At 43.2% G+C, this 17,993-nt stretch overlaps 1 protein-coding gene across 2 annotated transcripts in view; it reads left to right on the top strand.

Annotated features, from left to right (window-relative positions):
• The window catches only part of BRINP1 (BMP/retinoic acid inducible neural specific 1), an 85,882-nt gene extending 71,719 nt beyond the window's left edge, over positions 1-14,163 (top strand). For both annotated transcript variants that reach the window (XM_027470798.3, XM_027470799.3), the window contains 3 exons: positions 528-764; positions 6,174-6,396; positions 12,486-14,163. In XM_027470798.3, coding sequence (XP_027326599.1) covers positions 528-764; positions 6,174-6,396; positions 12,486-13,626 — 1,601 coding nt within the window. In that variant the 3' untranslated portion in view covers positions 13,627-14,163. The remainder of the gene's footprint in view (positions 1-527; positions 765-6,173; positions 6,397-12,485) is intronic.
• Positions 14,164-17,993: the final 3,830 nt, after the last annotated feature.

Here is a 17,993-nt window from a genome sequence, read left to right as displayed (position 1 = left end):
TATTTATGCTGTGGGAGCTGAGCACTTAACTCTGCAAGAGTCTTTTAGAAATCCCTCCCTATATTATTCTCCTTTCTTCTGTTTTCCGTTCCTTTCTTTTTCAGTGCATAGTTTTCTTGTTTCTGTGGTACCAAACCTATTTAGTCTCTCCTAAAACAGCTCAGAACAGTGTACTGCTCATCATTTCTGAGCTAGCACTTGGTTGTATGAAAAAAAAAACATAACACCTGGCAGTAAGGGAGGCTTTGCACTCAGATGCTTTGTACTGTACTGGGATCAGGACTGGAAAGAGGGGGTAAAACTGGGTATCTGATTCCAGCTAATCATTGCTTGCACCTGAGGCATATATTTTCTACTCCATTTTCCTTACCCATGACAGCTGTGAGAGAAGTCTCCCAACAGCTTTTAATTCCTTAGCATCACTTTCCCAAGCTGTTAATGAAACAGGTTCTGAACAGAAGAACAGATATGCGAAATGACCTTTTTCCTTTTTCTTTCTACATCCCTGCCTCTTGCTTCTCTGCCAGGTCTCCAGATCATCTTCCCCCAGTACCTACAGGAGAAGTTTGTCCAGTCTGCCTTGAGTTACATCATGTGCAATGGCGAGGGGGAGTACATCTGCCGGAACAGCCAGTGCGGCTGCCAGTGTGCGGAGGAATTCCCGCAGTGCAACTGCCCCATCACCGACATCCAGATCATGGAGTACACGCTAGCAAACATGGCCAAGTCCTGGACAGAAGCCTATAAAGATCTGGAGAATTCAGGTAACCAAGCAAAACTCACTCTCCAATTGATTTCTTTCAAACACAACTTGTCAGTCTATACCAGTTGAGAATCCTTTCCTTCCCTAGTATAATGTTACAGTTTGGATAAAAAATGGATGATATTGAGCCCAAAAGTATGATCTTGATCTTGAGGGATTGTTATACACACACATGTACAAATAAAATTACACACACAATGCATATGCATAAGGGGATATTTTCCATGGATTTTTTTTTTTTTGATTAAAAATCTGATTTTTCAGACCAAACCAGCTCAGAATCTCTCTTTAATAGTCCTACAGAGAAACTTCCACAATATGAATGATGCAGAAATTGCTTTTCAGATTTGCATGAATGATTTATTCTGCTTTGGTGAAAGGCAATTCACAGAGAGAGCACAGGCCAGATGACACCTCATCTGAGATAGTGAGAAAGGAAAATGACTTCTCTCTCCTACAGTGCCGATGGCTGTTGGTGTGAACGTTTCTCTTCTTCCTCTGCTTTCTCCCAGTGTAACACTGGGGGTGTCAGTGGAGGTTGTTCCACTTTGATGCTGGTAACACTCATCGTTGGTGTGCTACTTTGCCCACGCAGAAAACTCAGAAGGGTCCGAGACAAGAAAGCATCAGCATTGGTGCTGCCATATCATTTCCTTTATAGTAGTCATTGGTCTGCCAACCTAGAAGACACAGTGGCACTGAGCAAAACTTGGTCAAGGACTGATCCCCACACTGACTCCCTCCTCTGGTGTAAGCCAGTTAATCCCCAACACCTTTTCTTTAATGTTTATTGCCATAACTCTCCAGGTCTTCATGTTAGGAAAGATGTCTGCAAGGAAGGGACCATCTCACTCCAAGGTACTGAGCAATGTTTCTTCAGAAGTCTTCCCAGCAGCAGTTTCTTTCTTCATGTTGAAGGTCACCATAAGCTCTGTAGTTGGTAGAACTCAGGTGGCCTATGCTATATCCTCAGTGGGCTGCTGAGGGCTGCTCTGTATTTCGAGGTGTGGGCCCTGTTGGCATGTCTGTCATCGCATGGGCTCTCACGTCCAACCCACACTGTCAGCCTGGTGCTTGGACGAGCACCGTCAGAGCAGTACCCCTTGGCCCAGGGCTGATGAGCATCATGACGAGAGCTGCAAGACACAAACTGTGGGGAGTCACGGGGCTGAGGCAGTTCCAGAAGCAGCCCACTAGCTGAAGAAGTCAGTGGTTTTCTGAGGGGTTCTATAAATTTATGGGCAGGGTGGGAACACCAGGCCAAACCAGAAACTGAGCATCTGCTAGTGCAGCGCTGCACAAATCAGAATTATTGGCAGTGCCTGCCAGCATGGTTACTTGTTGCTGGCTCTGGTGTGGGAATTTCACACGAGCTGCTCAAGAGCCACATGTTGGCCACCACTCATCAAACCCCTTTACATTTCCAGGGGATGTAACCCAGACACTTTGAAGGTGAGAGCCCTATGGAGGGAGAAAAATTACGGTCCCACAGTGATTGTTTTATTGTTACACTGGGCACTTCTTGCACTTGATCTAAGCAAAGTCCACAGTAGATAATTATATTTAGTCCCCCTTGCCTTGAGATTTTAACAGGGGAGGGTGTTTTTCATTTGCTGTGTTGAAGTGACACATTGCAGTGCAGTTCTCTGCTGTGCCACAGCCATATTCCACCCAGGGCTGGAGGCTTTTCAGGGCTAGATGGAGTGATTATCTTTATGTTTAAAGCTGCTGCATCTCATTCATCATTTTGTTGCATCATGTGCAAACTTATCCTTTGAGATGAAAGTTGCTATCACAAAAGACTGTAGTATTAGTGTTTTGCTTCTTTGTTTTAATAAAATTTCCCAATAACTGGAGGATTTTCTTCATAATGAACAACAGAAGAAAAATCTCTAGTGACATCTGAAGGCTTTTCCAGTAAAGAGGGATGAAAGGCACATGAGTGCTCTGAAAGCAAATATCATTTGTGCAGGAAGCGGCTGATAGCCTAAAAGATCTATATTCTGTTTCTGATCTGTGTGGGGTTCCTACGTCAATTTGAAAAAATCTTGCAGGGACCAATAAAAGGTTGGCGTTATTTGGGATAGCATCTTCAAAGTCAAGGAGGCTGCAGTGAACTAATGCTGCTTTAAATCAGCTCTGGAGCTTCTCCCAGCCCTGTGCTTCATTGCTCATGTATAAATTGAGAACAATAACACCACCTTTTTCTGTCTTGGCATTTTAGTATGGCTGGCCAAAAAAAAAAAAAAATCTACATCAGAACCATGATTCTGGATTTTTAAACAGCTTTTTGATTAAAAGTCATTTGTTTGGGGCTTTTTGTTGTTTGTTTGTATTTGCAGTACTATTTTTGTCTGATGAAAAGGTCATTTTTTAACTGAAAAGCACTGAAAAAAAAAAGCAAATTTCATCTCCAAAACAGATGTTTTGCTGTGATGCCACCAGTCTTCTCCAGAGGCAGGACCTCTGCCCCGCACCACCTGCGATGATGAGTCATTGCCCTGAGACCACCTGGAGTGACTCAGCAAAAAGAAGGGCCGTGGTGCTTTCTGGGAGACGTAGTCCTAGCCATCGGCCACATTTTCTGTGCAGAGAAAATAAAATAAGAACGAATGCAAACAGCCTTATTAGTTAATTGGAAATGCTATGGGTTAAGAATGGACTATTCCCAGAAAAGTACAAGGCTTAGCACAATGCAGTCTTGGTTAGGGCCTTCAGGGATAGTTATAATATAAATAAAATATGAAGAAATACTTTTTTGGAAAGTATTTTCTTTCCTTTTTTTTTTTTTTTTTTTTTTCCCTTCCCTTTTTTAAAAACAACTCCATTCAGCTGTTATTTTGCCAGATTTCTTTGCTCATTTGTTTTTCCCCCAACGTTGCACTGCAGTATCAAAATGTGCACACTGCACTGAAATTTCTCCCTCGCCCGTCTCTATGAAAAATGTAGCACATTCATCATCAGAGGGAAAAAAAAAGCTTGGTCTTTTGCACAAACAGGCTTTTGAGGAAATTGATTTATAAGGGGCGGGAAGCAAATGCAAGGCTTTTACTGCTGAAAGGTACCAGGAGTAATCAGCATGGTCAACAGAAGCAATTATACATGATGATAGTTTCAGAGGACCACTGCACAGGAGAGAATCATTTTTGGGGAGGAGAAGGGCACTGAAAGCAGCATTACTGATAGAGTGAAAACCTGAGATGATTAAAAAAACATCTCCCAGTTATCTTTGGGGAAGAAAGGAGACAAGCAGATGTCCTGTGGATCTTGATAGTGCAATGATGATAATTATTTTTATTAGGTGCTCAGTTTCACTGTGTGATGAGTAAAACATGAACATCCATTTACCATCTATATAACAATCCTACCAACTAATGCATAGATATTCTTTGTTAAGCAGTTAAGCATGAACTGCAGATTGTTGAATAATAAGAAATCTGTTATGCAAATATATATAGTCATAAATTCAGGTATATGAGGTTTGTACGATAGGTTCTAAATTATCTGCTTTGATTTTCTCCAATATTTCTGTGGAAAATTTCTCCTTTTTAGAAGACGACTGCCTTTTCAAGCTTTCTTTTTTGCCTTTTTTATTTTTCCTCTTTTTCTTCTGAAAAATGAGATGAAGGAAAAACAAATTTAAATGAGGAAAGGAAGAAAAATAATATTTATAACTTACAGGAAAAGAAGGCTACATTTCTCTTTGAGTACATTGTGGGTTTGGGGGGGGGCTCTGGTCCAGCTTCCCACCAGAAGCAGGATCATCACCAGAACTAGATCAGGTCAGCTGTGGTTTTGTCTAGCAGTCTAAAATGATGGATTCTTCAACATCTCTGGTCAGCCTGTCCCAGTACTGCATTACCTCCAAGTGAAGTTTTCCAGCAAATAACCTGAACTTCTCAAGCTGTAGCCCGTGTCTATTACTCCTTGTTATATCATCTGTCTCTAATAAGACTCTCTCTTTCACGTTTGTAACTACCTTCTGAGCAGTTGTAGGCTGTAATTAGATTGCCCCTTGGCTTCTCCTTCACCAGATTAAACAAGTGCAGATCCCTCCACCTGACCTCAGGGGACTCGTTCTCCAGACCCCTGACCATCTCTGTAGCCCTCAGCTCTACCCTTCCCAGTTTCTCAACAGACCTCTTTAATTGGGTGTCCAAAGCTGGGCAGAGAAACGCAGGTGCAGCCTCAGTAGAGCCAAGAAACAGGGAATATTAACGTCCTTCAATCTGGAGGTAGCCCAGGATGCAGTTTTCTGTATTGGCAGGGAGAACACAACGTTGACCCACCTTCAGCATGGTGTCCCCCATAACCCCAAGGCACTTCCAGCTCTGCTGGCTGCTTCCAAGCTTGTGCTGCTGCGTGGGGTTGTTCTGCCCTGGTGCAGAGCTCTCTGCTTTTTTTTATTGCACTTTATGAGGTTTGTGTTGGCCCACTCCTCGAGTTTCTCAAGGTCCCAGTGTGTCAAACACAGTTTTCTGGTATCAAAAATTGGGTTAGTTTCTATTGAGAAAGTTGGAACCATCTGTCTGTTCTACATGAGGATGTCCCAGCCCAGTAATCAGATCCTAAGCAAACTATTCTTCTCAGTTAGAAAGAAAGGGATGGTCATAAACAGAAATAGTATCAGATTTTCTGTTCTGTTATGGGAAGAAAAACCCAAACCCTACATAAAGGCTTTATTGTTATTATTATTATTGTAAAGCAAAATCAAACAGAAATAAAGTGATCACAAAACAACATTTAACAACATTTTTTGGATCCATTAGATTTTTTCCCTTGGCTAAAATTGTCACATTTTTTTTCCGACTAGCCCCTCAAACTATTTTATTTTGTTTTCATTGTTACATAAAGCAACTCATTTAACTTCAAATATAAAATCAGAAGGCTCTTTTTAAAAAATGACAAAGCGGGACGTTTTCACACAATCCAAACCCTTCCTGTGGGGATTTTCTTAAGCTTTCTTCCCCTCTTTTTTTATTAATGACACAGCCAAAGTGATTTGACTTCAACAACAAATGGCATTTTAGAAGCAGCTGAAAAACAATTTAAATGAGAACTCTTTAGCTGACAATGATTACAGCTCCCTGCTTTTTGTTCGTAACCCCTAGACTATAATCCCATGCTCCAGGGAGCTTGCTCTCTTTTATTCTCCACCCTGTACACATTAACCGTTTTGTTTCACCCTGACGCTCCCGGGGTTTCATCTTCCCGCAGTAACAGTCATGGAGGCAGTGGGTTTCCTGGGGCAGAGCGACAGAGCAGGGAGCTGATGGACATCAGATTCCTCCAGCAGAGCACCTCAAACCTCACACCTCACCGCTGCTTCTCCATCCTGCTGATGTAAATCCTTGTAACTTCATCACGGTTCAGATCCCTCTGTAGTTCTCCACGTTCTCGTGTCTTCCAGATGAGTTTAAATCCTTCATGAAAAGGCTACCTAGCAACCACTTCCTGACCATTGGGAGCATCCACCAGCACTGGGGGAACGACTGGGACCTGCAGAACCGCTACAAGCTGCTGCAGAGCTCCCTGGAAGCCCAGCGCCAGAAGATCCAGCGCACTGCCCGCAAACTCTTTGGCCTCAGTGTCCGGTGTCGGCACAACCCTAACCACCAGCTGCCTCGAGAAAGGTAACCCTCCTCCTTTGGGATGGCTGCGGTGTGGTGGGCTGAGCCTTTGCATGGACATAAACCCTACAGCTGAAGGGATTTGATACAGGGTGTGCTAATGTGGAGGGGTGGAAAATGCTAAACTCTGGGAGTGGGTTGAAATTGGGTAAGTAACCTTTATCACATCTCTAAGCATATCCACATCCCTTCTGTGTACCCAGTTGACAGGCACCCAATTGTTCTGTAGTGTTCTGTTAGAATACGATTATATGAGTCTCTGATTCTATGATAAAATGACATCAAACAGCCAACCAGACATTTTTTAAAAGGCCAATCTCCTTTTTAGGCAGTCTGGCACCACGTACCACAGACAAATTTTAAGCCTCTATTTCTTGTTTAGGTGGACATATGGAGTACAAGGTGCTCCAGATAATTTTTGGGTTGCACTCCTCTGTGAATATAACCGGAGTGAAGAAGAAACCTTAGTTTTACTTGGAACATATCACATAGCTTCTACAAAATGCAGAGTGAACCTTCAAACCTGCATTGACCAGAAGCCTAGTGATGTTATTGTACACGGAGGGAGCAGATTTTCCATTACAGCTACAGCAGCTATTGATATCCAATAGTCACCTCCTGCTGGCTCCTCTCAGCCCTGCACTATGGCTGAGTTTATGTTTGCTTCTGAACATTTTTCCACACCTGCATCTGTGGATTTTAATAAACATTACTTGTTATTTTTTTTCTACATTTTCTGGATTGAGGTAACACTGAAAATCTTAGGGGAAAAAAAAAAAAAAAAAAAAAAGGGTCCAAGTGCCTTTTCTTCCACGCTTCTCTAGAAAAGGTCATGCCAGCTTAGTATTTTAGAAGAAATCTTTTTTAGCTCTTTTATTACATAAATGTTCACTCTTAAGAGAAAATTAGCTGATTGTTGTGTCTTATTATCATCCTGCCCACTGGCTGCTAAGCATGCTGAGTCTTCATTTCATCACTGTGCAGCTCAGGAAACTCTTCCAAAGCTTAAGGTCTCTCTAATTACCAAGAATTCTCATGTCTCTGGACAAAGACTCAATGGTGTTACTAGGGATGAGGAGAAATATCTATTAAGTTTAAGAGATTATGAAAAAAAGTCTTTGGAGAACTTCCTAAAATTGGCCCATTCCTGCCAAATGGCGAAGTTTCTTCAAACAAGCACACGGGTGGAGAAGCCGCAAGCACAACCAGGCATTATTCTGAGCTGTGCCATAACAGCAGCAACGTGAAGCAGCAGCAAGCAGAGATCCAGTGAAGCATTCGGATAAATGTGTCTTTAGCATTTCTCTTCTATTTTAAAAAGTCAGCCAGGCAGAAAGGGAGCCTCCAACTAATACTATAAAATCTGGAGAAAGGAGGACAAAATGGATGATGGCAGCTGGGTTTTTAACTGACTGATGTGCTTGATTTGTTTAAGTCAATACCACCAGGCATAGTATAATTTCTTTTCTTATTTGTCATTCTGCATTTGTAGCTAGTCAGGGGAGGGGCTCAGCAGACAGATAGGTAGTGGAAGAGGTATGCATTTCATCCTTCTTTTCACTGGGCTTGGAAATACTCTAATTTTCTAATTGTTACCGTACAGAACGACAGACACTTATCAAGCATGCCAGTGGCTTTGAAAGGATGGAAAGCTTCTATTAAGAGCAAGCCTCTCTCTCTAATACACATAATAGTAAGCCTATATTATATATTCAAAAGCACCGTAAAAAAAAATAATAAATAAAATAGGGCTGCTGTTGATTGCCCTCAGGGAACGGAAGAGGTGGTGTTTCCAAAAGAAAGAGAGAGTAGGGATTTTTGCAATTAGGATGATTTTCCATGACCTTTTGTAACAGCTAAAAAGGAAATACAAATATATATATATATTTACTCTGCACTGCTTTTGCTTAAAAGCACCTCTTTGCAGGCAAGTTTGTTGGTTTAAAAAAAAAGAAACCACTCCTCAGTTGTTAAAGCTTCAACCTTGAATGAGCACCTATAGTTGTATTTTAAAATTCGGGATATAAAATATAAATAACACCCAAAGGAGGGGGACTGATACATGTTCTGGGCTCCAGCCATATTGTCATTAGTTAACAATACATCTCCCAGCTGCTGAGAATGAAAATAGCAATGTTTACTTCACTGCTCCACACAGAAAGCCCAAAGGTATCTCCACAGGAGCTAGTGCTGGCTGGAAAAGGAAAGGTGAGTTTGCAAAGGAAAACCCATTAAATTCCTACCTTTGTTCTTGCAATTAAAAAAGAAAAGGAAAAAGGAAAAAGAAAAAAAAGAAGAAAAGGAAAAAAAAGAACCTCTTCTGCTGGATGGTGTTTTTTTTTTGTTGTTGTTGTTGTTGGGTTTTGCTGTTTTTTGTTTTTTTTTTTTTAATTATTATTATTGTTGTTGTTGTGGTAGTAGCATTTGTTTGTTTGTTTTTGTTGTTGTTTGTTTGCTTTGTTTATTTTGGGATTTTTTTTTTTTTGGTTGCTTGGTTGATTTGTTTGGTTTGGTTTTCTGATCAGCTCAGATCCCTGTACAGCAAAGCTGCATCTTTGTCTCAGGGACACCCACCAACTTCTTTCCCTCCCCAGACCTGATTAATCCTGAAGAATGACAAGTCAGAAAGAAATAAAATTATTCATCACCTTCTGTATAACCTGACCTCCATTTCTGATCAGAAAGCCCCAAAATGGCCTGCAAAATATTTTTTTTTTCTTTTTTCAGTGGGGGTCACAAGAGATTTAAATGGTTTTAAATGGTGAAAGAGCTCTGCAGGATTATGTGGCTCCCAGTTCCCAGCATTGTGTAACTCCAGTGAGCAACAGCAGGAAACCATTGCAATATAACACTCACTCACAGCTCTGTCTGGATGTCATTTTATATCATTTGAGATTGGAATATCAGATATTAAAGTTGAACGTGAAATTGCTTACCAGTGACCTCTGAAGACATAGTTTTCCTTTTTTAATTGCACATGCTCTATTACTTTATACTTTGAACTAGCAGAGGAAGCAAACATTAAGCAAAATATCTTTTGCAATGATGTTAAGGAGGAGAAAGAGAAACTAATGACTCCTTAATGAAAGAGAAAATAATAAAAATAGAGATCAATGGCTATTCTGCTACTGGCATTCAGCTTTTAAACAGGGGCTCTTTTCAGCTTCCCTCTTCCCTGACTTCTCTTGGTTATATTCACATGAACCTGAGCCACAAGGGCATGTGTTTTAAGAAGTTTCCTCCTGTCAGCCAAAGGGCTGTGACTGGTCCTGCGTATATTCTTATCCTGTCCCAGTTGCAAGATAAAACGTGGTAATTTATACCACTTTTCCTCTCAGTCTATCACACTTCCCATTGTCATGTTTGTAGCCAATGCCCAGCTCTGCCCTGGATTCTGCATTTTCGTTTAATTACATCCTTTATTGCCACCATCAGCAGATGGTGGGTAGTTCTTTTTTCATTTTTGTCCTACTTGTGTCTTTGCTGAATGCTATGACATGCACACACACACAAAACACTTCCTTCTCCAAAGCTCCTTCCATCCTTTCTCCACCAAGTTAATCTAAGGAATAGAAAAAATGACTAGCTTCAATTGCAAGATAGCTGCTGAGAATCCTTTCTTGTTTTGCTCTACCAGCAGCTAATATAAGCCAAGGATTCTTTCCTTTCCTGAGGCAGAACACACCAGCTGGACTAGGATGTGGTCATCTTACTCCAATTTTTATAGTGTCCCCTGCTGTACAACCTGGCAGTCTTTATCCCATGAACTCAATGGCATTATCAAGATATAAAACTTGTGTCAGAAAGCTTCAAACCAACACTGTCAAAATATGTTGGGAATCCTGAGCATGAGCAGTGGTGTAAGGAAATCAGGAGAGTTGCATTCACTTGCACAGAGCTGGAATTGTGATGTGTTCAGTTGTTGTCACCAAGCCCAACCATGGGAAGAGCAACCTGCAGGCACCTTGTGCTTGCCTTCAGCAGTTCTCACAACCACAGCAAGCCCAGGCAGCCAGTGTGCATACACTGGGGACCTGCTTTGGTTTTAGTTCATCCTCCACTTGCACATCATCCCTCAGCTTCGTGCTTAGAGTAGTGGTTAGAAGCAAAGAGCGAAGCTTTCATGTGCACAGGGGAACCAAGGTGGGCTCACAGGAGAGAGCTCAGAAGGAACGAAGCCTGGGATCTGCACGTCTTGCTAAACTCAAGAACATTTAGCTGGCTTTCCAAACAAGAGCTGCAAGGCTTAAATAGGATAGATTTTTAAATTATTTTTTATTGCAGAAAAAGTGGCCAAAAATTCACCTATGAGCAGAAATCAAACTCAATCCCCAGGAGATGGTTTTGAGAGTGCTTGTTGCTGTCAGCAGCACATTTTGCAGTCACTCTGTGCTGTTCCCTGCCCCTCCCTCCAAAGCAGAGCTGTCCTAGAAGCCAAGAGCGTCCCCTGCCCATTGCTGGGGACCAGGCGGGGCTGTCACCACCTCCCACTACAGCAGACACTTCTGGAGGTGCCTTGCTCAGAGCCCCCTGCCCCCCTTTTCTTTTGCACTGCTGGGAGAGCTCCTGCTAGTTGTGAATATAGGAGAGTGACCCTGACAGCCCTGTACCGCAGGAGGAACATGAAAATTGCCCCTTCCTACATCCAAGACATCAGTGTTTTTGTGATAAATTCACTTCTTTCTTTTCCTTATTATGCTTTTACCAGTTTTCTTTCTGCTTTTTTTTTTTTCTTTCTTGCCATTTCTCTGTCTTTCCCTTATTGCTATTGTTCCAGTTTTCACCTTTTTCATCCCTAAGCCTCCTGCCTACTGCATTTTTCACTCATTCTTCCTTTTACCTGCACATTTTCCCCTCTTTCTTCCCCTACCCTTTTTGCTTCTGCTCCTTGATTATTTTTTTCCTTCCAGTGCTTTCCTCTGTTTTATACTTTCATCCCTCCACTCCCTCCCTCCCCCTAATCATCTTGCTGTTCGTTGCTGCTGTATCATTTAATGCCTTCTTTGATACAGCCTACAGCTTAATGATTATTCGGAGGTCAGGCGATGCAGGTGCCATGAATTTCACTAATCCAGCTCTGAGAGCCTCTGTCCATAATCACTCCTCCCGTTCTACAGGGACTGAATCCTAATTTGTCATTAGCCAGTCCTCTCACTGCGGCGCTACCAAGAACTTTTTGCCCAGAGGAGACAATGAAGTATTCATTAGCTGGGGGGGAGGCAGAGGGGAGGGAGCGGGCGGCTGGGTTCTGCTGGAGGCTGCGGAGAAAGGAGTCGCTGTGCTGAGATCCCCCGGGGAGGGGGGGACGAGGGGGCAGCAAGGCAACCTTGCAAGGCGGTGGTACGAAAAGAGAGCGTGGGTTACGGTGTCGTTCCTTCAGCGCCGTTCCAGGGCCATGGGACGTAGAGGTGAGGGTGCTGGTAGAGCAATTATGGGAGTGGTGGGGCCTGGAAGTGAGCAAGTGTGGCTGCTTGTTAAGGGGAGAAGCTGTAACAGGAGGTTAATTAGCACAAGGTTTCTTAAAGGAGAAGCTGTTTGAGCAGCTTTGTCACCATGCATCCTGACTTCCATGCTCTTTGCTGATGTTTTTGCACTCTGCACCATGAGCAGAGGTTGCCTTATCCCATTACAATCTATTTTGGGAAGTGGGGGAAATTATCTGGGGTATGGAGAGGGGTTGTTGCCTACCACCAGCCTAGGAGTTATGCTGACCTGCAATACCTGAACACACCTCAGCCTCTGGCACAGCTTGATCAGCTCCCCTCCCATGGCTGAACTTTCTCACCACCATGCTGATGAGAGCCTCGGGAGAAGGCTGAGCCAGTCTCAGCTCTTAGAGCAGCGTGCAGAGAAAAATGATCAGTCCTGATTTATGGCTATTTCGTAGAGGGCTTCTCTTCTCCATGGAAGGAGTAAGCGGCAGATGTAAGAGTGAGCCTGGGATGGCTCCCAAATGCCACAGCAGGGCATCAGTGTTATAAAAGCTCCACCTCAGAAATATCCCTAAAAGGCACTGTGGACTTAGAAAGATGTCAACCCCATAGGCTCTGGGAGGCTCTATGGTGCTAATCCTTTCTTCTTCCCACCTGCAGGACAATACAGGAATGGCTTACCCGGGTCCAGTCCCTGCTGTACTGCAATGAGAATGGGTTCTGGGGGACCTTTCTGGAAAGCCAACGGAGCTGCGTTTGCCACGGTGGCACCAGCCTGTGCCAGCGCCCCATCCCCTGCATCATCGGGGGCAACAACAGCTGTGCTATGTGCAGCCTTGCCAACATCTCTCTGTGTGGCTCATGCAACAAGGGCTATAAGCTTTACCGGGGTCGCTGCGAGCCTCAGAACGTAGACTCGGAGCGGAGCGAGCAGTTCATCAGCTTTGAGACGGACTTGGACTTCCAGGACCTGGAGCTGAAGTACCTGCTGCAGAAAATGGACTCTCGCCTGTACGTGCACACCACCTTCATCAGCAACGAGATCCGCCTGGACACCTTCTTTGACCCCAGGTGGCGCAAGCGCATGTCCCTCACCTTGAAGAGCAACAAGAACCGGATGGACTTCATCCACATGGTGATTGGGATCTCCATGCGAATCTGCCAGATGCGCAACAGCAGCCTGGACCCTATGTTCTTTGTCTACGTCAACCCGTTCAGTGGGAGTCACTCCGAGGGCTGGAACATGCCCTTTGGGGAGTACGGCTACCCACGCTGGGAGAAAATCCGCCTCCAAAACAGCCAGTGCTACAACTGGACCCTGCTACTGGGCAACCGGTGGAAAACCTTTTTCGAGACCGTCCACATCTACCTACGCAGCCGGACTCGGCTGCCCTCCCTGCTGCGTAACGAGACTGGCCAAGGGCCCGTGGACCTTTCCGACCCCACCAAGCGCCAGTTCTACATCAAGATCTCGGATGTGCAGGTGTACGGCTACAGCCTGCGCTTTAACGCCGACCTCCTGCGCAGTGCCGTGCAGCAGGTCAACCAGTCGTACACGCAAGGTGGGCAGTTCTACTCGTCCTCCTCCGTCATGCTCTTGCTGCTGGATATTCGGGACCGAATCAATAGACTGGCGCCTCCCGTGGCCCCAGGGAAGCCCCAGCTGGATCTGTTCTCTTGTATGCTCAAGCACCGCCTGAAGCTCACCAACAGCGAGATCATCCGCGTGAACCACGCTCTAGACCTGTACAACACCGAGATCCTCAAACAGTCGGACCAGATGACAGCCAAACTCTGCTAACCCGGACTTTTCAGTGGACATGTTGGTGACTGATCCTTTTGCTGTAAAAAAAATAAAAGAGGAAAAAAAAAAAAGAGGGAAAAAAGTAAAAAAGAAAGAAAGAAAAGGGGGGAAAAAGCAAAGGGGGAAGAACAAAATTTGTAAAATGTAATTAATATACAAAAGAGAAAAAAAAAAGAGGAAATTCTTCATTTGTTGAAAACTAAACCCGTTCTAGCAGCTGTATAAAACTGTCAGGCATGTTTGTTATTTCTATAATCCGTCATAAAAGGGTAACACCTTACTCTCTCTTGACCTTGGGGGTGTTGTTTGCTAGTCCTCAGAGGCAGCGGGGTAAATATAAGGAGGAGCAGAGAGAGGGGCAAATTTCTGTAATGAACTGTAAAGATTTCTGCTATGCAGGTGCCACGACAAAGAGACAAAAAAAATCAAAGTAAACAAACAAAAAAGAGTTATATGTAAATGTAAAAGAACTGCCATTATTCCTAGTGGGAGTAAATGGTTAAAGATAAAAAATATTTCTTCTGTTGAGATTTATGCCAGCTTTATGTTGAATTATTCACCCAGCCTGTGCTGAGCTTTGCTGGAGGACAGAAGGTGATGGCAGTCCTTTGAGAGTAAAACGAGTGCCTCGTTGGTGAGAAGACACATGAGGTGGAGGGTGGATGCAGATCTGAGGTGTCTTCACTTTGGCATTTCCACCTCAGAAGACTTTTCACTGGAGGTAGTGTCAGCTCTTGCCAAAGAGAGAGGCAGGGCAGGGCTCTGCAGTGCCTTTGGCTCCAGCCCATGCCTGGCACTAGGCTGCTGTTGCCTTCAGTCCGGCCAGTGCACATCCCCTGTAAACCTTCCCAAGTCATTCCTCTTCACGGTGTCTCTACAGAGTCCCTCAAACTGAGAAGTTAAATTTATATTCTATTTCAGAAAACCTAAAGGCAAACCTGAGTTTGGCTTTTAACCCATGTCCTGGGATTCCTAATAACACTGGATAACCTTCATCACCAAAAAACCAAAGCACAATGTAAAAAAACACATTGCCAAGGAAACCTGGAGTTGTAGAAGAACACACCAGTTATTTTAGCTCTTTGGGGATAGAAAAATCCTTTTAATTTTCCTCTGTTTCTGTGGCTATGAAGAATATCATTGTTTTGATACAGATTATTTATCCACAAGACCAACCAAACAAACAGAAAGCAGATGAGAAAATTTTATTTCAATATCTCCAAAACTCACAAAAAGAGGGTGGGACACAATAACCAAATTTATTCTGAATTTGCAAGGACAAAGCCAAATTTAAAAGGGTTATAAGAAAGAAAAAGAAAGAAAGAGAGAAAGAGAGAGAGAGAGAGAGAGAGAGAGAGAGAGAGAAAGAAAGAAAGAAAGAAAGAAAGAAAGAAAGAAAGAAAGAAAGAAAGAAAGAAAGAAAGAAAGAAAGAAAGAAAGAAAGAAAGAAAGAAAGAAAGAAAGGAAGGAAGGAAGGAAGGAAGGAAGGAAGGAAGAAAGAAAAGAAATACCTAAAAGCTGGGTAAAATTTAACTGTGTGTGTGCTTGTGTGTTCAGATTTTATTTTTTGTTTAATGCAGGCTATACTGTGTGAATATAAGATGAGCTGAGCTAGTGATGAAGCTCAAGCATGGGGGAGGAGAGTAGTGGGGTGTTTCTCTTAATTTCACTGTTAGTTGAAATTTCTTTGTGAAAACTGCCAGAGCGAGACCAGACGTTCTGCCCTTTTAGAAGGGAGCAACAGGTCTCTCATCCTACCCACCTGTAGAGCTGGAGGAGTGTCCTGTGGAAAAGCAGGGCACAGCAGGAGGGACAGTTTTGATCCAAAACCCAAGATTCAGACCTGGCTCAAGACTTAACCTGTTGGTTCAATCAAGTTCAAAATAGTCTTGTATGTGTTTTGACCTTCTTTGTAGATTCTTAGAATAACATTAGTTCTTCTGGAAAGAGCTAAATGCATTGTGGTGTTATTCATGTGACTCCAGGGACTCAGACAATTAAGTCTGGCTTCAGGTTTTGTTTAATTTGAGAGGTTTTGGTTGATGCAAATCAAAGCTGAGAATGACTTAGATAGCTTGAGGAAAATAAACATTCACTGAACTCTCCTGCTGAACTAATAATTAAGAGCATAAGAGAAACTATCTGCCTAGTTAGTGAGAAAACAAAAAGGAGTCCTCGTCACAAAGCACACATCAATCCTTGTCTGTCCCCCCCCAGAGGAGGGCATGTGCATGAGCCTGAAGAAGATCTGGGTAAATTAAACAAAGATGTTTCTAGGGACATTCATCCATTCCAGTTGGTAGTAACTTTGACTTTGTCTTTTCCCTAGCTTATGCTGAGATCTCTTTCTTTCTTTACTCGTCAGTCCCTGGAAAAGGTTGCAAGGTTGCCTGCTTCTTAGTTTGTTCATTTGTTTTTTCTTTTTGTCATTGTTTGATTGGGTCTTTGTCTGCATAGTAGAGGTTCGTGCTTATAGACCCCACCATTCAAACAAGTTACTTTATAGTTGTGACATTTCTGTGTCAGCTTTCCAATAAGAGAAAATTTACTGGCAATGGTATGCATGGAAGCTAGTTTTAAGCAAATAGTTGAGAGTATTCATGGGAAATGAATGTCAGATTTGTAATTATGAGTGAAAATAATGTTCCTGACAGTTTCATCCATCCAAGAATGGAATAGAAATATACTGTTTAATTTACATGTATGACCCGAAGAGCTGACACTGAAAAGAACTACAGTTATTGCTCTAAAAATACTGAATACTGCTTATGAGCAACCTATAGCCTGAGATGCAGTCCGCATTCGATGATGGGATCTATTCGTGGCTGGAAATAGTGAATGTGCTAACACGAAGTGAAATGAATTCGATAAATTGCTTTCCTACAAGATAAGCATCCAACTCTAGTGAGTAGCAGCCAGAGAAGTTGCAAGTAAATCTCAGATCTTGTGGGTAACTAACAACACGTTAGCTAAATCTTGTCCTGTGTTTGTGGGACTATTAGTGATCAAAACGATTACTCTCATGTATTCTTAATGATGCCCTGGGATGATCAGCCTCAAGCTAATCTGGGCTTCAGCAAGGAGTGCAACATCAGGGACTTTACACAAGACATTGGGAGCCAGCAGAACTTTAAACCACCACTGTCCAGTCCAGGCCAAAGCAGTGGTAGAGAGCAGAGGTGCAGACATGCATTGTCCTGATGTCACGACATGCCACTGGGATACGATGGCACATTACAACAGTGATGTGTTGTATCCATGCAGCGATGTTGTTGCAGCATGGCTGAATGACATTTTGGGGATGGAATGAAGACAAAATGTCACGGATCAATTCTCTTGTCCTTCAGGGTAGAGGAAAGTGTAGCTATCTGGCAGTCCAGACAGCTTTTTGGGCTCAAAATTTATGTCAAAGAGAAAAAAAAAAGAAAAATAAAACCAAACAACCCAATCAACTGTGTCTTGGACCGCACTACACTCTACTTTTGATGCTGGAACAAGAGATGTCTGGGTCCAGACACAGAGTGGGAAAATCACTCTGTGAGAAAATTTTTGTGCCCTACCTTTCAAATGTGAAATGTTCACAATACCACAAACAGGGCACCCAGTCTCTGCTCAGTCCCATAAGCACTTCTGCTGGTTCCTGACCAGTGACATCCAGGTCTAGAACAAGGTGATGCAGGTTTGTTTTAGGGTATTTGTTCTGCAGGAGGTAGAAGACCAAATATTTTTGGCAAAGACAAATTAGCTCACATTACCCTAGAGAGACCACACCAGTGCTGCAGTGGTGTTAATGGATTTCTGAGGGAATTATGTCCAAGTCCTTCACTTGGCCAGAAAAAAGTTTTACAAGACAATGCAAGAATGGAGGGAAACTAATAGGGGAGAATTAGCTGGGGCCCAGAGAGCACTTTGACACATAAAACTAGAATCACTAAGCTGTATGGTCAGTAGGTAGTGCTACGTATTCGATGTTAAAAAGGATCTTCAGACTTTGAGGTTTGAGCAGTCGTTTTCTGTACGAGAATGAAACTCAGCTCCCTTCACCTGGGCGAAAGGGATCTGGGGAGCGATCTCTAAGAGCATCCAGCTCAGCTAACACAGAGATGGTCCTACTGAGTCGTAACAGATGTTCATCCCTTGTTACAGTTAAGTTAGGGAGACTCTATGAAAGCTGAAGCTTCTGAATAAATCAGAGGAAGAAAGAAAAGCCAGATGCCAGGTGTCCCGAAGGCTAAGCAAGGCAAAGACCAGCAGGTAGAGCAGACTCCCTGCTCCCTGTCTCCAAATGAAGAACTTTTGGGATCGGTTGCTTCAAGCCACATGAGAGAACGCGCTAGGAGCTTGTTAAGAAATGTGCTTTTCTA

Source organism: Anas platyrhynchos, chromosome 18, assembly GCF_047663525.1.
Source record: "Anas platyrhynchos isolate ZD024472 breed Pekin duck chromosome 18, IASCAAS_PekinDuck_T2T, whole genome shotgun sequence".
Taxonomy (NCBI): domain Eukaryota; kingdom Metazoa; phylum Chordata; class Aves; order Anseriformes; family Anatidae; genus Anas; species Anas platyrhynchos.
Note: the sequence above shows the minus strand (reverse complement) of the source record. Positions and strands in the feature narration are given on the sequence as shown.